The sequence below is a fragment of the Ricinus communis genome, unplaced genomic scaffold, assembly GCF_019578655.1.
Source record: "Ricinus communis isolate WT05 ecotype wild-type unplaced genomic scaffold, ASM1957865v1 Ctg23, whole genome shotgun sequence".
NCBI classification, from domain to species: domain Eukaryota; kingdom Viridiplantae; phylum Streptophyta; class Magnoliopsida; order Malpighiales; family Euphorbiaceae; genus Ricinus; species Ricinus communis.
In genome coordinates, this window is record NW_025963457.1 from 35001 (window position 1) to 55000 (window position 20000).

The 20000-nt window shown below is 31.8% G+C and overlaps 2 protein-coding genes and 3 pseudogenes across 2 annotated transcripts; all 5 read left to right on the forward strand.

Annotated features, from left to right (window-relative positions):
* Positions 1-403: 403 nt before the first annotated feature.
* Positions 404-2107, forward strand: LOC125368925 (acetyl-coenzyme A carboxylase carboxyl transferase subunit beta, chloroplastic-like). The gene has a single exon (XM_048370368.1). It carries the CDS (start codon positions 474-476, stop codon positions 2052-2054), a length of 1581 nt encoding a protein of 526 aa, XP_048226325.1. The 5' UTR covers positions 404-473; the 3' UTR covers positions 2055-2107.
* Positions 2108-3002: 895 nt separating this feature from the next.
* LOC125368928 (photosystem I assembly protein Ycf4) lies at positions 3003-5152 on the forward strand. Its single transcript, XM_048370369.1, has one exon. The coding sequence runs from the start codon at positions 3748-3750 to the stop codon at positions 4300-4302; it is 555 nt and encodes a 184-aa protein (XP_048226326.1). The 5' UTR covers positions 3003-3747; the 3' UTR covers positions 4303-5152.
* LOC125368933 lies at positions 5103-6067 on the forward strand (annotated as a pseudogene).
* An 11-nt stretch (positions 6068-6078) lies between these two features.
* LOC125368927 lies at positions 6079-7109 on the forward strand (annotated as a pseudogene).
* A 10107-nt stretch (positions 7110-17216) lies between these two features.
* Positions 17217-20000, forward strand: part of LOC125368934 — a 5435-nt pseudogene continuing 2651 nt past the window's right edge.

Sequence of the window (20000 nt, forward strand, 5' to 3'; positions counted from 1 at the left end):
TTATTTTGGATCCACAATTAATCCTAAGGATCTATAGGATTGGTGTATTCTTTTATATTCCCTAGTTTTGGATCATGGGTCGAGCCCAGTATCACAACTTCTTCTACCCATCCTGTATATTGTCCTTTCGTTCCGTGTTGGAATAGAAACTTAGTATGGAATAGAAACTTAGTAATAGATTAATAGACGCGATTTTACAAAAATGTTTTTTTTTTAGAAGAAGAGAAATATTACTTTTCTCGATGCGAATTTGACACAATATAACAAATTCCTTTCTATTTCTATTTAGACAGACTTATTCTAATTGAAAATAATGGAAAACGGGATTCCGGCATAAACATATCATATAGAGTGAAGCGATACTCCAGGTTCTTACAAAAAGCAAAAGATAAGCGTTTTTTTAATACCCCCTATTAGTTAATAATCCTATAATAATCCTAGTAATCGGATCTATATACTTATATAGAGAGGAAATGAAATATTTCAATGATTTTTCATCGAATGACTATTCATCTATTTATTTAAATGTAAATAGCAGCAAGAAAGAAAGTTCTATGGAAAAACGGCGGTTCAATTCGATCTTATCCAATGTGGAATTAGGATACAGGTGTAGGCTAAGTCAATCGATAGATAGTTTCAGTCCTCTTGAAAATACCAGTGTAAGCGAAGACCCGATTCTAAATGATACAGATAAAAACACCCGTAGTTGGAGTAATAGTGACAGCTCTAGTTACAGTAATGTTGATCGTTTAGTCGGCGCCAGAGACATTCGGAATTTCGGCGCTGATGAAACTTTTTTAGTTAGGGATAATAATAGGGACAGTTATTCCATATATTTTGATATTGAAAATCAAGTTTTTGAGATTGACACTGATCATTCTTTTCTGAGTGAATTAGAAAGTTATTTTTATAGTTATTGGAATTCTAGTTCTCTGAATAATGGGTCTAGGAGTGGCGATTCCTACTATGATCATTATATGTATGATACTAAATATAGTTGGAAGAATTACATCAATAGTTGCATTGACAGTTATCTTCGTTCTCAAGTCTGTATTGATATTTATATTTTAACTGGCAGTTGCAATTACGGCGAAAGTTCCATTTATAGTTACATTTGTGGTGAAAGTGGAAATAGTAATGAAAGCGAGAGTTCCAGTCTAAGAACTAGTACGAATGGTAGCGATTTAACTAGAAGAGAAAGTTCTAATGATCTCGATATAACTATAACTCAAAAATACAAGCATTTGTGGGTTCAATGCGAAAATTGTTATGGATTAAATTATAAGAAATTTTTTAAGTCAAGAATGAATATTTGTGAACAATGTGGATATCATTTGAAAATGAGTAGTTCAGATAGAATTGAACTTTCGATTGACCTAGGCACTTGGGATCCTATGGATGAAGATATGGTATCTCTGGATCCCATTGAATTTCATTCAGAAGAGGAACCTTATAAAGATCGTATTGATTCTTATCAAAGAAAGACAGGATTAACCGAGGCCGTTCAAACAGGCACAGGTCAACTAAACGGCATTCCCGTAGCAATTGGGGTTATGGATTTTCAGTTTATGGGGGGTAGTATGGGATCCGTAGTAGGCGAGAAAATCACTCGTTTGATCGAGTATGCTACCAATAAATTTTTACCTCTTATTTTAGTGTGTGCTTCCGGAGGAGCGCGCATGCAAGAAGGAAGTTTGAGCTTGATGCAAATGGCTAAAATATCTTCTGCTTTATATGATTATCAATCGAATAAAAAGTTATTTTATGTATCAATCCTTACATCTCCTACAACAGGCGGGGTGACGGCTAGTTTTGGTATGTTGGGGGATATCATTATTGCTGAACCTAACGCCTATATTGCATTTGCAGGTAAAAGAGTAATTGAACAAACATTGAATAAGACAGTACCTGAAGGTTCACAATCAGCCGAATTTTTATTCCATAAGGGCTTATTCGATTCAATCGTACCACGTAATCCGTTAAAAGGCGTTCTGAATGAGTTACTTCAGCTCCACGATTTCTTTCCTTTGAATCATAAATCAAGTAGAGTCTGAAGTTAAATTAATTATTATGAAGTTAAATTAATTATTAATTAAATTTTAAAAATTTTAAATTAAATTACTTAATTAGAAATTAAAAATAAAATGAGTTAATTAAATTAAAATTAGTTAATTCATTTTTATTTCTGGCGAGCAGGTATTTTTTTTAGCAGAATCAAAGGAAAAATCAATTTTTTTGATTTTTTTGTGACATAACATAAGAGTAAATTGTAGAAAGAATCATGTAGATAATTTTTTTACCGATATTTCTGATTACTAATTAAGAAACCTCTATCAACAAGATCAACAAGAAAAGAGTGAATTCTTTTTTCGTGAAAAATGGGCAAGGTATAATAAATAAAACGAATTTCATGTTCTTTTCTTACCTATGCATAGAAAATATAGAGTCTTGCATATTTATATATCTCCTGGGAATCCCTTTTTTTACTAAAAAAATCGACGGATTCTAAATTATAACGAATTTTGGGGAATTTATAATCGGAAAACTCTTTATTTTTTTTTTATTTTATATTAAATATATTAAAATATTTTCTATTTCTATTAAAGTAAAGTTAAAAAATGAAAAAGAAAATGAAAGTTATAAGACAAGAAAAAAAGATAATAAAAGAAGAATAACAAATAATGGATTATCATATTTCATGTAGAAATATGAATAAGTCATTTAGTTAGTTCTACGCTCTTGCACTTTATTATATTATATATACTCACTTAGATATACTTAGTATAATTATATACGAATTTTAATGATTATAAGAAATCTTTCTAATAACTAAATAACTAATAAATAACTAATAATAGAATAATTAATATAAATATAATTATAATTAATTTAAATTATTAATTTAAATTATTAAATTAATAGAATAAAATAATAATTAATAATAAAAAAAAATAATTATAATAATAATAAATAATAATAAAAAAAAAAATAATGAAAATATATAAATATATTAAAATATAAATATATTAAATATATATTAAAATATATTAAATATATATTAAAATATTCAAAATAATATAATATAAAAATAATATAATTATAATATATAATAAAAAAAAAAAAATGAAATAACAGGTACAAATATTAAATCGAGGTGCCCATTCTATGACAATTCTCAACAGCTTACCCTCCATTTTTGTGCCTTTAGTAGGCTTAGTATTTCCGGCAATTGCGATGGCTTCCTTATCTCTTCATGTTCAAAAACAAGATTTTTAGATCCAATTAGGTCTAACGGGGTAGATTTCATTTCTTTTTTTTTCAAGACTTAGACTTGGATCATAATATAATACAGATATAATACGGATATCTCTTTAGTTTAGTATAATATGATATAACATACGAGCAGCTCCCTTCAAACGTAAATGAAAATGAAAGGGTTCTTATGCAGACGTAAATATGATATATGATATATAAGTAAATGGACTATTTGAAAATAAATCGAAACTGTGGCGGATGCCTGAAAGAAATGCAAAGCAAAGCTGATATTTTTATATATGTGCAGATAGGGGATCCTATGGGGGGGCTGAGCTCTCTTTTTTTTAATCTAACGAATTCGATGAATTCCTCCTAAAGATTCACACCAGAATAATCCGAGTTGATGAAAGTTACTTCGGAAACAAAAAAAAAAGAAAGTCAAATTCATTTGGGCTAGTCTCCCGCTTCAAATAAAAAACAACTGGATCTAGTATGAGTTGGCGATCAGAACGTATATGGATAGAACTTATAGCGGGGTCTCGCAAAACAAGTAATTTCTGCTGGGCCTTTATACTTTTTTTAGGTTCATTGGGATTTTTATTGGTTGGAATTTCCAGTTATCTTGGCAGAAATTGGATATCTTTATTTCCGTCTCAGCAAATAATTTTTTTTCCACAAGGGATCGTGATGTCTTTCTATGGGATCGCCGGTCTATTTATTAGTTCTTATTTGTGGTGCACAATTTTGTGGAATGTAGGTAGTGGTTATGATCGATTCGATAGAAAAGAAGGAATAGTGTGTATTTTTCGCTGGGGATTCCCTGGAAAAAATCGTCGCATCTTCCTCCGATTCCTTATGAAGGATATTCAGTCTATTAGAATAGAAGTGAAAGAGGGTATTTTTGCTCGGCGTGTCCTTTATATGGAAACCAGAGGCCGAGGGTCCATTCCTTTGACTCGTACTGATGAGAATTTGACTCCACGAGAGATTGAGCAAAAGGTAGCGGAATTGGCCTATTTTTTGCGTGTACCAATTGAAGTATTTTGAAATGAGCTGAAGAATGAACATTTTCTTAACAGGAACGGAAAAATCCAAGAGTCTTCGTTTTTTATAGTTATAGCATAACTTAACTGAAATTTCACAATACAATATTGATGAACCAAAGAAGACATATATTATATATATATATACGGATATATACGGAACAATTCTAAAATAAAATCAAACCTTTTTATGCGTATCTAAATTCAATTTCAATATTCAATAAATTTAGTAACAAAACAAGTAATAAATCGAAATAATAGACCCATCTCATAGATCAAAACAAAGCATTTCGGAATAAAATATAGAATAAAGAAATTCTCTTTTAATTTTGAATTTTCAATATTTGAATCAATATTTGAAATTGATACATTAGATATGGATAGATCGTATCTTGTAAATTATCTTTCCTTTCTCGACGTTTCTTGTTATCTTTCTTTTTGTCCTCCCTAATGAACAAAGGGCTGGACCACCTAGAATGATAACTTTTCTGTCTTATTTTGCTTTTGCCACTCATTTTTGATTATCACATCACAATATTCTTCAAAAATCTTTCTAAATTATTCCTGTGGAATATGGGTAAGTTGGCCATTTTTTTTTTTCGAAATATTTGTTTTGTTGATAGAACGGAATTCTTTCATCTAGAAATCCGAATTTGAGCAATTAAGATACTTAGAAACAATATTTTTTTTGTATTCTTTCAAAATTCAAGGACTAACCGCTGACTCACAAATAAAAATAGGGAATAGATTCATAAGTTCAAAGCCTCATAATAGAACTTATGCTTGATAAAAATATTAGATCATATGGAGGTGGGTTCATTAAAAATTCACAGACGAAAAAATGAAAAAAAAAACATTTATTCCCTTCTATATCTTACAGCTATAGTTTTTTGCCCTGGTGGATCTCTTTTTATTTAATAAAAGTTTGGAATCTTGGGTTATTAATTGGTGTAATACTAGTAAATCCGAAACTTTTGTAAATGATATTCAAGAAAAAGTATTCTAGAAAAGTTCATAGAATTAGAGGAACTCGTTCGCTTGGACGAAATGATAAAGGAATATCCGGAAACACATCTACAAAAGTTTCGTATCGGAATTCACAAAGAAACAATCCAATTGATCAAGATGCACAATGAGGATTATATCCATACGATTTTGCACTTCTCGACAAATATAATCTGTTTCGTTATTCTAAGTGGTTATTCTATTTTAAGTAATGAAGAACTTATTATTCTTAATTCTTGGGTTCAAGAATTCCTATATAATTTAAGCGACACAATAAAAGCTTTTTTCATTCTTTTATTAACCGATTTATGTATAGGATTCCATTCACCCCATGGTTGGGAACTAATGATTGGCTCGGTCTACAAAGATTTTGGGTTTGCTCATAATGATCAAATTATATCTGGCCTTGTTTCCACTTTTCCAGTCATCCTCGATACAATTTTTAAATATTTGATTTTCCGTTATTTAAATCGCGTATCTCCGTCACTTGTAGTGATTTATCATTCAATGAATGACTGAAAATGATCCATGAATCCAATTAGAATGTTTGTTATTTTGTACAAAATACAAAAGCAAAACATTCAAAATCTTACTATCAAACAAAATCTTACTCTATTTAATATATATATATTTCTTTTTCTATACATCCAAGGGATTCTCTTCCTATATTTTCTATTTTAGTAAAAAATTTCAGTAAATAGCAGTATCGTGGATAGGGAACTATACTAGCGACCTACCTAATTTTATTGTAGAAATTTTCAGGATCAATGATTGGACCATGCAAACTAGAAAGACCTTTTCTTGGATAAAGCAAGAGATTACTCGTTCCATTTCCGTATCGCTCATGATATATATAATAACTTGTGCATCCATTTCAAATGCATATCCCATTTTTGCACAGCAGGGTTATGAAAATCCGCGCGAAGCAACTGGCCGTATTGTATGTGCCAATTGTCATTTAGCTAATAAACCCGTGGATATTGAAGTTCCACAAGCGGTACTTCCTGATACTGTATTTGAAGCAGTCGTTCGAATTCCTTATGATATGCAACTGAAACAAGTTCTTGCTAATGGTAAAAAGGGGGCTTTGAATGTGGGGGCTGTTCTTATTTTACCTGAGGGGTTTGAATTAGCCCCTCCTAATCGTATTTCGCCAGAGATGAAAGAAAAGATGGGAAATCTGTCTTTTCAGAGTTATCGCCCCACAAAAAAAAATATTCTTGTGATAGGTCCTGTTCCTGGTCAGAAATATAGTGAAATTACCTTTCCTATCCTTTCTCCGGACCCCGCCACTAAGAAAGATGTTCACTTTTTCAAATATCCCATATATGTAGGCGGAAACAGGGAAGGGGTCAGATTTATCCTGACGGGAGCAAGAGTAACAATACGGTTTATAATGCTACAGCAGCAGGTATAGTAAGCAAAATCATACGAAAAGAAAAGGGGGGGTACGAAATAACCATAACGGATGCGTCAGAGGGACGTCAAGTGATTGATATTATACCTCCAGGACCAGAACTTCTTGTTTCAGAAGGCGAATCCATCAAACTTGATCAACCATTAACGAGTAATCCTAATGTGGGTGGATTTGGTCAGGGGATTCAGAAATAGTACTTCAAGACCCATTACGTGCCCAAGGCCTTTTGTTCTTCTTGGCGTCGGTTATTTTGGCACAAATCTTTTGGTTCTTAAAAAGAAACAGTTTGAGAAGGTTCAATTGTCCGAAATGAATTTCTAGATCTGTAAATTTATCAACATCAAGTTCTTAAAACGAATAACAGTTGGTAATTATATATGATCAAAAAATGAAAAGCTCTTTGCTTTTTAAAAATTAAAAATTTTTTATACCAGATTTTTGAATTATTTGTACCGCATTTCTAGTCATAATATGTATATTGGTAAGAAGACTATTTGACTTTATCCCCTTTTTGTGTTTTTTAATCTAATTTTTTGAATCTAAATAAAACGGGAGCGGTGTGATTATCTTATTATTGTCCGATTTAACTGTCATAGAGTGCATCAATAGCTTTTTTCTATTCTAATAGAATCCCATTTGACTAGATACTAAGCATAAGATAAGTAAGCGGAAAAGCAAAGGCTAAATGAGGGAGAACAAAGGATTCTAGGAAGTATTATTTTTTTTTTTTTTTATTCGTCTTCCTAGTCTTCGACACAAGAAAAGGAATTTGCCACATCCCTTTCTTGTGTCAAAATAATAACGATTCTTGATCCCATTCCTCAAAGATTACTATTCTTAGCTTCTGTTTTTCTAGGTTTATCATAATTTCCTTTCAATTTTATACGTATAAATTGATTTTTTACGTATAAAATACGAATAAAGTATTATGATTATTATGGACCCCTCGGCCTCGAATCAGACAGAGAAAGGAGGGGTCCATTGAGTTCTTACGCTTTCATGTCTACAACTCAGTTCACCCGATTACTTACTACTTACAGGGATGAACCCAATCCGGAATATGAACCATAAAAGAAAATGCCTATTAAACCGATCACAAGAATACCAGTTACAGTACCTATTATCCAAAGGGGAATTCTTCCAGTAGTATCGGCCATTTATCCCACTTCCTCCACATTTAATCAAGTGGTCGTGCTAGAGACATAAACAGTCATAGATAATTATTAGATGATATCCTTCCGATGGGATAAGAGAATTCCTATTCTTATTTATTATTCTACTATTTTATTTTCTTCTTCTATTAATTGAAGAAATAATTAGAAAATAAAACAGCAAGTACAAAATGAGTAATAACCCCCAGTAGAGACTGGTACGATTCAATTCAACATTTTGTTCGTTCGGGTTTGATTGTGTCATAGTTTTATAATTAATTGGGATTAGATTTATCGTTGGATGAACTGCATTGCTGATATTGACCCCAAAAAAAACGGTAGGTACAGCTAGTCCGTGAACAGTCAACCATCGTACTGTAAAATTGGATAGGTTCGATCTATGGTCATTGGGCCTCCTAAAAGATTTACTAAATTCATCGAGTTGTTCCAAAGGATCAAAACGGCCAGTTATTAATGGAATTCCTGTCGGCTCTCTGTAAAATATTCATTTGGACGAGGGCTCCCAAATACATCATAAGCTAAACCCGTGCTGACGAATAACCAACCTGCAAATGAATAGGGAAGGTATAGTAATGCTATGAATGACCCAATATCGAATACTGGTAATAATATCAGCAAAAGAACGTTCTCCTGTGCTTCCAGACATACTGAGCTCCACATATTCTTGTACAATCAAAAGGGATCGATTCTGTAAAAGATGAGATCAGTAAATGCAATTTCACTGAAATTGAATCTTTGTGAGATCGTCAATATTGTACCAAAGGTTTCTTTAAAGTATACCGAATCAGTATAGCTATCCTTCTTCTGACGCAGCAACGCAACTTCAATCAGTATCGAAATGAAATCTTAGATAATCCCTTTCTTCTTTTCTTTTTCTTGTTGCTGTAGAACTGTGTACCATAAGATAAGGTCGGGTAAAATGCGAATTCAACGGGTTACAATAATAATTCATGGAGGAGATTATCATATTTCCGCAATTCAATTAGATGTGAATGGATGTGAAATCAAAACTTTTGTGCTTTTGTGGTTATAGAAGAGTTTTTTGTTGGAATCCCAACTCCCCCCCCCCCCTTTTTTTTTTTCATTTTGTTTTTCATTTTAAGGAATTGGTTAATCATCTATTAAATTAACAAGTACCAATAGTAGAGAATATTCGATGAAAGAGAAAGAAGGAGAACAAGGAAAAAATAATTGTAATAATCAATATTCGTGATGCACGTATTTGTGTATTAGATTTAAAAGGTCTTTCTTGACACTTAACTACATGTTTTTTCGTTTTAATATTAATATAATATGGAACGAAAATGTAAAATCTAGAAAAGAAAAGGATAATTGAAATTACTAGTCTTAGAATCTAGTTGTACAAAACAAAAAAAAAAAGAAAGATTTTCTTTTGAGTGATCTGATCGTGCGATACTTTTTTCTTCTTATTTTATTGTATTGGATTGGAGATATTATGTGAATGAATCAACTAATAAATCTAATAAGTTAAATTCAAATTTAAAATAAAAATAGAAAAAGTAAAAAAAAAAGTAAAAAGGAAAAGGTATTCTAAAGAAAATAGAGGGTCGTTTTCATTTTAAAATGTAAAAATGATACAAATTTGATACAAATATACAAATACTAAATAAATAAACTAAATAAACTAAAAGAAACTATCAAAATAGAAATAATGTTCCAATTTTTTTTATTTTTATTTTGTAGTAATTTCCGTAGTGATTCCAAGAAAGTTTTTGAATGAAGTTATACAACATAGTTTTTTATTAATTTTTATTAATATTATTAATATTTTTATTTTTATTTATTTATTAATATTTATTTAATTATTTTAATTATTTAATAAATTAATATTTAATTATTGTAATATTAGTTTTCTATTTTATTCTATAGTTGTTCAAGGAATCTCTCGATTCGGAATCAAGAGAATATAAGCGGATGTCATAGATGATAAATTGATTTCTTTCTCTACCTATATCATATCACTCTATTTTTTGAGTGCTGTCTATAATCTATAATGATAATGATTGATAAATGATTGATAAATAAAAATAAATAAAAAGTGCTCAATTGAACTTTTTCTTTCAATTGGTATTTTTGTTTATCTTCGTATCTTTTATCTTTCAAAAAATCGAACTTAGGAAAGTACTTTTGCTTTACAAGTATATGTATAAAAAGGTTTATTTAGTTTCTATATGCTTACTATAACTAGTTATTTCGGTTTTCTACTAGCGGCTTTAACTATAACCTCAGTTCTATTTATTGGTCTGAGCAAGATACGACTTATTTGAAATAAATTGAATGAACAATTTATAAAAAAATTTATAAAAAGAAAAGGAAATTTTTCGGCAGTATTCCATCTATTCTCTAGTTCTTTACCGTGTTAATTTTCAATTCTTGCTTATTGAGATTTTTCTTATTGAGATTTATGGGCGATATGGATTAATATTTAAGGATAGATATTACCTTTCTTTCCCCCCCCCTTTTTTTTTTTCAAATAAATTGAAATGATTGAAGTTTTCTATTTGGAATCGTCTTAGGTCTAATTCCTATTACTTTGGCCGGATTATTCATAACTGCATATTTACAATACAGGCGTGGTGATCAGTTGGACCTTTAATTAATTAATTAATTAACACCTTGTTTTTTTGACCTCCTCTTTTCTTTAATCCACAGGAGGTCAAATTCAGATTGCTCTTCCATTTTTTCTGTATAAAATTTGACCTAACAAAACAAGAACAGAATCACGCTCTGTAGGATTTGAACCTACGACATTGGGTTTTGAGACCCACGTTCTACCGAACTGAACTAAGAGCGCTTTCTTATCCCAATCACAAAAAATCAGACTGTAAGTAAAAAGATTCTTTTTAACTACTCCAATATATCTTGAATGCCTATACTATCATATATAATATGATAAAAATAAAAGATTAAGTATGGCCAAGTTTAATTGATCTCAATTGATCCCTCGTTATTACTCAGAGACGAAGTAATAGGTAGGGATGATAGGATTTGAACCCGTGACATTTTGTACCCAAAACAAACGCGCTACCAAGCTGCGCTACATCCCTTTCAATTGGTTTACAATGTTATTGTAAAGAATACCCGTTTTGTTTTCCACATACTTATTTCATTTTCTCCATTGATATACTTTTTCTTTTTGATCTCATATCATATATTATATTCATATATTATATAATAATATCGCTTATTATATCTTATTATATAATGATATACTTACGTAATAATAAAATATAATGATAAACTTACGTAATAATAAACTTACGTAAATTTCGTGAATGCTCGGGAGGACATTTTTTCTTTGTTTAAGAAAAGGAAAATCTTATCTAGCAAATTGTTGTACATTTTAGTTTGAATTAGAGATTCTGCTTACAAAACAAATGCAAGTGTCCTTTAACTACATATACGTCTGATTATATATGTATAATCATTATATATTATTACAATAAAATAAACATTATTTATTACAATAACAATAAAGAATAAAGAAGGAGGGTTTTAAATGCGAGATCTAAAACATATCTATCTGTGGCACCGGTAATAAGTACTCTATGGTTTGCGTCTTTAGCAGGTCTATTGATTGAGATCAATCGTTTTTCCCGGATGCGTTGACATTCCCTTTTTTCATTCTAGTTATCAACGTGCGCGTGCGGGGGTGAAGAAGATTAGAGATACAATTAAATATCTGTGACTACTGCCCCCCTCCTCTTTTTTTATTTAATTAGAATAAGTTAGAAAAGAAAAAAGAATAAAAGTGGATTCAACCGCAGCAAAATAAAATTCGGAACTTGGGGCCCCAGCTTCAAGTAAAGTAAACTAACTTCAATTAAATTATTAAATTAAGATAAGAGAAGGGAAGTAGAAATTTGATTATTGCAACAGTATTATACAAGATGCTTAAATGAAATACTGTACTGTGATTCTAATCTAAACTTATAATCTAAATATAGTTTAGAATCTTTGTATTACTTATTATTACTATATTAGTTGCAATGAAATCTTTCAAAATTGGATTTCGAGTTAGCAACTTATATTTTTTTCGTTCCTTTCTTCTTCACTTCGGATCGGAAAATCGAAGAGTTGAGTGAATAAAAACCCCAAGGAGGTTCATGGCCAAGGGTAAAGATGTCCGAGTAAGGGTTATTTTAGAATGTACTAGTTGTGTTCAAAACAGTGTTAATAAAAAATCAACAGGTATTTCCAGATATATTACTCAAAAGAATCGACATAATACGCCTAGTCGATTGGAATTGAGAAAATTCTGTCCCTATTGTTACAAACATACAATTCACGGAGAGATAAAGAAATAGACGGAACCGGTCGCCTGCGTGTTACCTTTACAAGAAAGATGAAAAATGACATAAATGACATATTAATATATAATATGTTATGTTAATATATTGTTAATATATATTAACATATATTAAAATTATATATAAATTATATATATATATTTAAATATAAAATAAACAAGCAAAATCCTATTTCTTAATTCTAAATCATTTTTGATCCAATTGAACGAAATAGGATTTTCGAAATAAGGAATAAACAAACCATGGATAAATCCAAACGGCCTTTTCTTAAGTCCAAGCGATCTTTCAGAAGTGTTTGCCCCCGATCCAATCGGGGATCGAATTGATTATAGAAACATGAGTTTAATTAGTCGATTTATTAGTGAACAAGGAAAAATATTATCTAGACGGGTGAATAGATTGAGTTTAAAACAACAACGATTAATTACTATTGCTATAAAACAAGCTCGTATTTTATCTTCGTTACCTTTTCTTAATAATGAAAAACAATTTGAAAAAAAGCGAGCTGGTCACTATAACTACTGATCTTAGAACCAGAAAAATAGGCTTACTCCTCAATTGAATCAAAATTCAAATCCGAATTTAATTTAAACCTAGATTAATGTTTTGTTCAAAAATCCGAAAATCCAAATTTGAGTGTCGTGTCGTAAGAAAAAACGAGTTGGGTAAGAAGAAATTTTTTTATTGAATGTTTTTGTTCAGTTTGACTACTTTATACTTGATTATATTATCATCATATTTTATCATACTAATTTCTATCATATTTTATCATACTAATTTCTATTCTACCTTCCCGGAATTCCTTCTTCAGGGAATTCCATGTAAAATATTTCATAGATTCTTTCCAATTTACTTATTTGATAATGTCATTGGAAATCATATAAAGGCAATTCCTATTTAATATAGCTATTTGTGCAAGTATTTTACGATTAAGAAGCAACTGTCTCTTGTACAGATTATTTATTAATATACTATAACTATAGGATACCCTATTCTCACGAATTACTGCATTTATCCGAGTGACCCACAAACGACGAAAATTTCTTTTTTGCCTATCTCTATCCCGATGGGCCAAAGCCAAAGCTCTTATTTTTTGTTGAATAATAGTTCGAGTAAGTCTTGAATGAGCCCCGCGAAAGCTTGATGCGAATAAACGAATTTTTGTTCTACGCCTCCGAGCTATATATCCTCGTCTAATTCTGGTCATTGAATAAACGAAACTTTGATAAATAACTAATTGATTTCCTTTCTTCAGTTATTCTTTCCCCTTTCTATAATAACAAAACGGATTCTTCCAGTGTATAAAATAATAATTCCAACGGCTTTTGCTACTATAACCTTCCCAACCACGATTTTTTCTTTCGAGGCATTTCACCTCGAAATAAGAAACTGTATTGATACTAGGTATCAAACAAAAATATAATAAAAAAGTAGTAAATAAAAATATAGAAATAGATAAATAAATAATAGAAATAATAGTGGGTTCCATCGTTTCTATGGTTACTTCTTAAACGGTGAGGTCTTCTCTATACACCGGAGCCCCTCCTTATTTAATCATTTAATATAATAAATATAATAAATATTTAATCATTTAATCAATGCTATTGTTAACATGTACAGTTCACACTTTTTGGCTCTACCCATGAATTATCTAGTAATAGGTCTTTCACAAGGAGATCCGTCTATACAGTAACGGTATTTAATTATGAGGATTTTCTAATTAGTTGACCCTGTTAGTCCGTTCTTGCAAGAGTAGGGGTATAATTTTTGGCCTTTTAATTTAAATAAGATTAATAAGATTTCCCGCTTAAAGGATAATCATTTGTTACCAATGGGAAACTCTTTCTCGTTTTAAATTGAAAATTGAGGTTGCAGCAATGAAACCATAAATTTGATACACAATAGACGAATATGATAGATCTTTTTTTTTTTAGATAATGAAGGGGATTCTTCTATTCTATCTTATTCATCCGTACTGATCATAGATATTGGAAAAAGTTTTCTTTTGTCCAAGTTCACGATCTGAACAAGTCGCACATACACCCTAGTACATGTTCCTCGGCGCTGAGGACATCCCCCGAGAGCGGGGGATTTGGTGATATTTCTGATTGGCTGTCTTGTGTTTCTAATAAGTTGTTTAATAGTTGGCATGTTGAATCATATGCATAATGGGCTGGTTTAGATCGATCCTAACCGGATGATTATGAATTTTTTCTATATTAATATTCTATTATTATTATTAATATTCTATTATTAAATAATTATTAAATAATTAATAGAATATTAAAGAATATTTAATTGAAATTGAAAGTCCGGTAAGAAAAAATATTCAATCGTGATTTGCGTGAAATTTCTGCTATTTCTTATGCAACTGCTACAAGATCAACAATTCCATGAGCTTGGGCTTCTGCTGCTGACATAAAACATCTCTTTCCATGTCTTCGGATACAACCCATAAAGGTTTTCCTGTTCTTTGTGCATAAATCCTTGTGAGGATTTCGCGCAGTTTCAGTAGTTCTTCTGCTTCCAGGACAAATTCTCCTATTTGGGCCTCATAAAACCAGCAATAGGTTGATGAATCATTACCCTGATGATATAAGAAAAATGGCTATTCTATCTCGCATAATAAATAAAAAGATGATGAGAAGAGATAAAGAATAATAAGAAAAAAAGATAGAATTGAACAACTGTACAGGCATTGTTTACGCATTGCATACGGCTCCACAATGGAATTCACTTTTACTTACCTTTTTTATCGAATAAAAACATAGAGTTTATCAGGTTTAAATCAGTAAATGATCCAATAACCACCCTTTCCTTGTCTTTGGAGGAGTTAAAAATAAAACAAAATACTATGGTGGTCCTGTTGCTTTATTTCATCAGTGATTTAGCAATCCCAAAGTTTTTTTTTTTATTTGAAAAATAAATCTTTTTCGTACTCTTTATTTTTTTATTTTTATAACATAAATAATGTTAAGAGCCCTCCGGTGCGAAAACAAAAAGTTTGTGACGCTGAAATAGGCCCCTGATAGAATAAAATCAGAAATACCCTTACTTAATATCTCATACTACTCTTCTGATACATAATCTAATGTTTAAAAAACAATTCTTATATCTATATCGAATTCGAACTGCCATGCTATTATTACTTAATATTTATATTTCAATATTTCATATGGCGAAGGCATAGTTTTCTTTTTCTTCAAATAAAAACCCATTGGCGCCAAGCATGAGGGAATGCTAAACGTTTGGTAATTTTTCCTCCAACTAGGATAAAAGATGCCATTGAAGCAGCTAATCCCATGCATACTGTTTGTACATCTGGTCGCACAAATTGCATAGTATCATAAATAGCTATTCCGGGTATTACCCATCCCCCAGGAGAGTTTATAAACAAATACAAATCTTTAGTCTCGCTCTCTATACTGAGATATACCATAAGACCAATAAGTTGATTCGAGATCTCGCTATCAACATCTTGACCTAAAAAAGTAATCTTCTCGATAAAGTCGGTTGATTGAGATAAATTTCTATCTTCTAGGAACCGTACGTGCACCTTTGATGCATACGGTTCAACAAAAATCGACGAAAATAAAATAAAGAATCAATGTGTAGATTCCAACCTTCCTTTTTGATAGTGAGTACTTTTAACTTAACTCTTTTTTTTCTAATGTCTAATGCTAATGAAAGGGCTTTTCTTCCAGTTTCTCAAGAAAGATGAGTTTTAACCCGTTTACCTATAAAATAAAAAAGGTTTCCTATAAAGATAAAAAAAATTATTAAACTTATCAAACAAACTTCTCATTGATGTATTTTTTCATCGAGATTCAATTCAAATCACGACGGCATTATCTTGTTCCTGAATGGGTTTCTTCAATTCTTTTAGGTTTGTGCTCTACTCCGAGTAAAGATTTGCCCGATTTTTATTTGCACATATAGAGCAAATGCCCCAATACCGCGTCTTTTTGTTACAACTTCTTTTTTTTTATTTAATTCATTTCACGTCTTCTGCCAAATATTTGACATATTCATTATTATATTATTCGATTGAGTATGATTAGCAGTTTGAAATTATTTCAACTTCATAATTATTTCAACTTCATAAATAGAATATGATACAAGCAGTAATCGTAATAGATATATTACCAATTGGGTTCTTCTAAACGGAGCCTGGATACTTCATTTTTTTGGTCCAAACAAGCCAACCATAAATTATTCTAATTGATATATATAATATTAATCTGAGTACCTCAAAAGCATAGATCTAATTGGACTTCATTGCATTTCACGCTCCAAATTTTGGATGATTTAATCAATCTTCTTGGGCGAAACTGAGGATATCTCAATCGGGGAGAGAACGGGGAATCCTGTATGACCCAATATATCTGACAAGTCGCACTATACGTCAATCCAAATGGAATCGTCTTCCCCAGGATTTCGAAAAGGGACTTTTGGAACACCAATAGGCATTAAATGACAGAAAAATTTTCAGTACTCTATTTCACTTTGATGTGAAAACGTAACAATGAATTTATTGTCTTATAACAATGAATTTATTGTCTTAATAATAATAACCTTTATAATATTTTATACATGGATTCGATAAGTTTATATTTATATATTTAATATATTTATATATATATAATATATAAATATATATATAAAAATATATATATAAAATAAAAAAAAAGGGAAGACAAAACCAATAGAGTTCAATTCTTACGAATAGGTACTTTGAATGATGAACAAATCTCTATGCATTCGCTCATATAAAATAGAGTCAACCCCCATTGCGTATTGGTACTTATCGGGTATAGAATAGATCTGGTTCTCTTTCTTGTTCCTACAAACGGAATTGTTACATTATTACTAAAATAAAAAAGAAAAAGAATAGAAAAAAATATTAATTCTTTCTCCGAGATAATCTACTTAAAAGGAGAGATCCATAACATAGTTTTTCCAGTGCAATAAAGTTACATAGTGTCTATTTTCGTTAATAAAGGGTATTTCCATGGGTTTGCCTTGGTATCGTGTTCATACCGTCGTATTAAATGATCCCGGTCGTTTGCTGTCTGTCCATATAATGCATACAGCTTTAGTTGCTGGTTGGGCCGGTTCGATGGCTCTTTATGAATTAGCAGTTTTTGATCCCTCTGACCCCGTTCTCGATCCAATGTGGAGACAAGGTATGTTCGTTATACCCTTCATGACTCGTTTAGGAATAACCAATTCATGGGGTGGTTGGAGTATCACAGGAGGAACTATAACGAATCCGGGTATTTGGAGTTATGAAGGCGTGGCTGGGGCGCATATTGTGTTTTCTGGCTTGTGCTTCTTGGCAGCTATTTGGCATTGGGTGTATTGGGATCTAGAAATATTTTGCGATGAACGTACAGGAAAACCTTCTTTGGATTTGCCAAAGATCTTTGGAATTCATTTATTTCTCTCAGGGGTGGCTTGCTTTGGGTTTGGCGCTTTCATGTAACCGGGTTGTATGGTCCTGGAATATGGGTGTCCGATCCTTATGGACTAACTGGAAAGGTACAACCCGTAAGTCCAGCATGGGGTGTGGAAGGGTTTGATCCTTTTGTTCCGGGAGGAATAGCCTCTCATCATATTGCAGCGGGTACATTGGGTATATTAGCGGGCCTATTCCATCTTAGTGTGCGTCCACCCCAACGTTTATACAAAGGATTACGTATGGGAAATATTGAAACTGTCCTTTCCAGTAGTATCGCTGCTGTCTTTTTTGCAGCTTTTGTTGTTGCTGGAACTATGTGGTATGGTTCAGCAACTACTCCGATTGAATTATTTGGTCCCACTCGTTATCAATGGGATCAAGGATACTTCCAGCAAGAAATATATCGAAGAGTTAGTGCTGGGCTGGCCGAAAATCAAAGTTTATCTGAAGCTTGGTCTAAAATTCCCGAAAATTAGCTTTTATGATTATATCGGCAATAATCCGGCAAAGGTGGATTGTTCAGAGCAGGCCCAATGGACAATGGAGATGGAATAGCTGTTGGGTGGTTAGGACATCCTATCTTTAGAGATAAAGAAGGGCGTGAGCTTTTGTACGTCGTATGCCTACTTTTTTGAAACATTTCCAGCTGTTTTGGTAGACGGAGATGGAATTGTTAGAGCCGATGTTCCTTTCGAAGGGCAGAGCCAAAGTATAGTGTCGAACAGTAGGTGTAACCATTGAGTTCTATGGTGGCGAACTAAATGGAGCCAGTTATAGTGATCCTGCTACTGTGAAAAATATGCTAGACGCGCCCAATTGGGTGAAATTTTGAATTAGATCGCGCTACTTTGAAACTGATGGTGTTTTTCGTAGCAGTCCAAGGGGTTGGTTTACTTTTGACATGCTTCGTCTGCTCTGCTCTTTTTTCGGACACATTTGGCATGGTGCTCGAACTTTGTTCAGAGATGTTTTTGCTGGCATTGATCCAGATTTAGACGTTCAAGTGGAATTTGGAGCATTCCAAAAATTGGAGATCCGACTACAAGAAGACAGGTAGTCTGATACAATATTTGATATCTCTTACTTCTGCCTCTATTCTATTTTCTTTTGTAATTTGACACAAGGTACTAGAGATATCTGAATTTGAATTGCCGTCCTTTCTTTGAATCTTGTTCTTTTTATCCGGGAGACGATTTCAAATAAATAGGTATGGAAGCTATAATTGTAAACCACGATTGAATTTATGGAAGCATTGGTTTATACATTCCTTTTAGTCTCAACTTTAGGAATCATTTTTTCGCTATCTTTTCGCGAACCACCTAAAGTTCCAAACTAAAAAGATAAAATGATTTTTCGTTATCTTAATTGAAGTAAAGAGCCTCCCAATATTGGGAGGCTCTTTACTTCAACTAGTCCCCGTGTTCCTCGAATGGATCTCTTAGTTGTTGAGAGGGTTGCCCAAAAGCAGTATATAAGGCATACCCAGTAAAACTTACAAGTAAACCAGATATAAAGATGGCGACTAGGGTTGCTGTTTCCATTATTATATAATTTAATTTCAAGACTACAATGGATCTATGATAAGATCATTTATTTACAACGGAATGGTATACAAAGTCAACAGATCTCAATTAATACAAATAGGATTTATGGCTACACAAAGCGTAGAGGGTAGTTCTAGATCTGGTCCAAGACGAACTGTTGTAGGGGATTTATTGAAACCATTGAATTCGGAATATGGTAAAGTAGCTCCTGGATGGGGAACTACTCCTTTGATGGGTGTCGCAATGGCTCTATTTGCGGTATTCCTATCTATTATTTTGGAGATTTATAATTCTTCCGTTTTACTAGACGGAATCTCAATGAATTAGATTTACAAGAACCGCTAAGTCCTAGTTTTTCAATACAAAAGAAGCATTTTGGCTTGGTCTCGGATTTTTGATTCTATTTTGGTAGTTCGATCGTGAAATTTCTTTCTTTCTGTATTTCTGGAATATGAGTGTGCGACTTGTTATAATTGATCCTATTGATAGTACAGAGAGTGGGCCTGTCGTCTTGATAGAGATGATTTTTGACCTCGTCAGGTATTTATTTTAGTATCTGGAGCACGGAATATATGAAATAGATTATGAAGTATTAGAACTATGATTCATACTTAATATTCAGATCCCGTGACCGGATTCCAAAAAATTTCAAAGAATTAGAAGGTATAAATTGAAAGATTTTTCCTCCTCTTTTTCTATGTTTGATCAAAGGACAAACCTTTCTTTGAATTTTTACTCATTATATTTATTCAGTGAATAAGTGATGGTACAA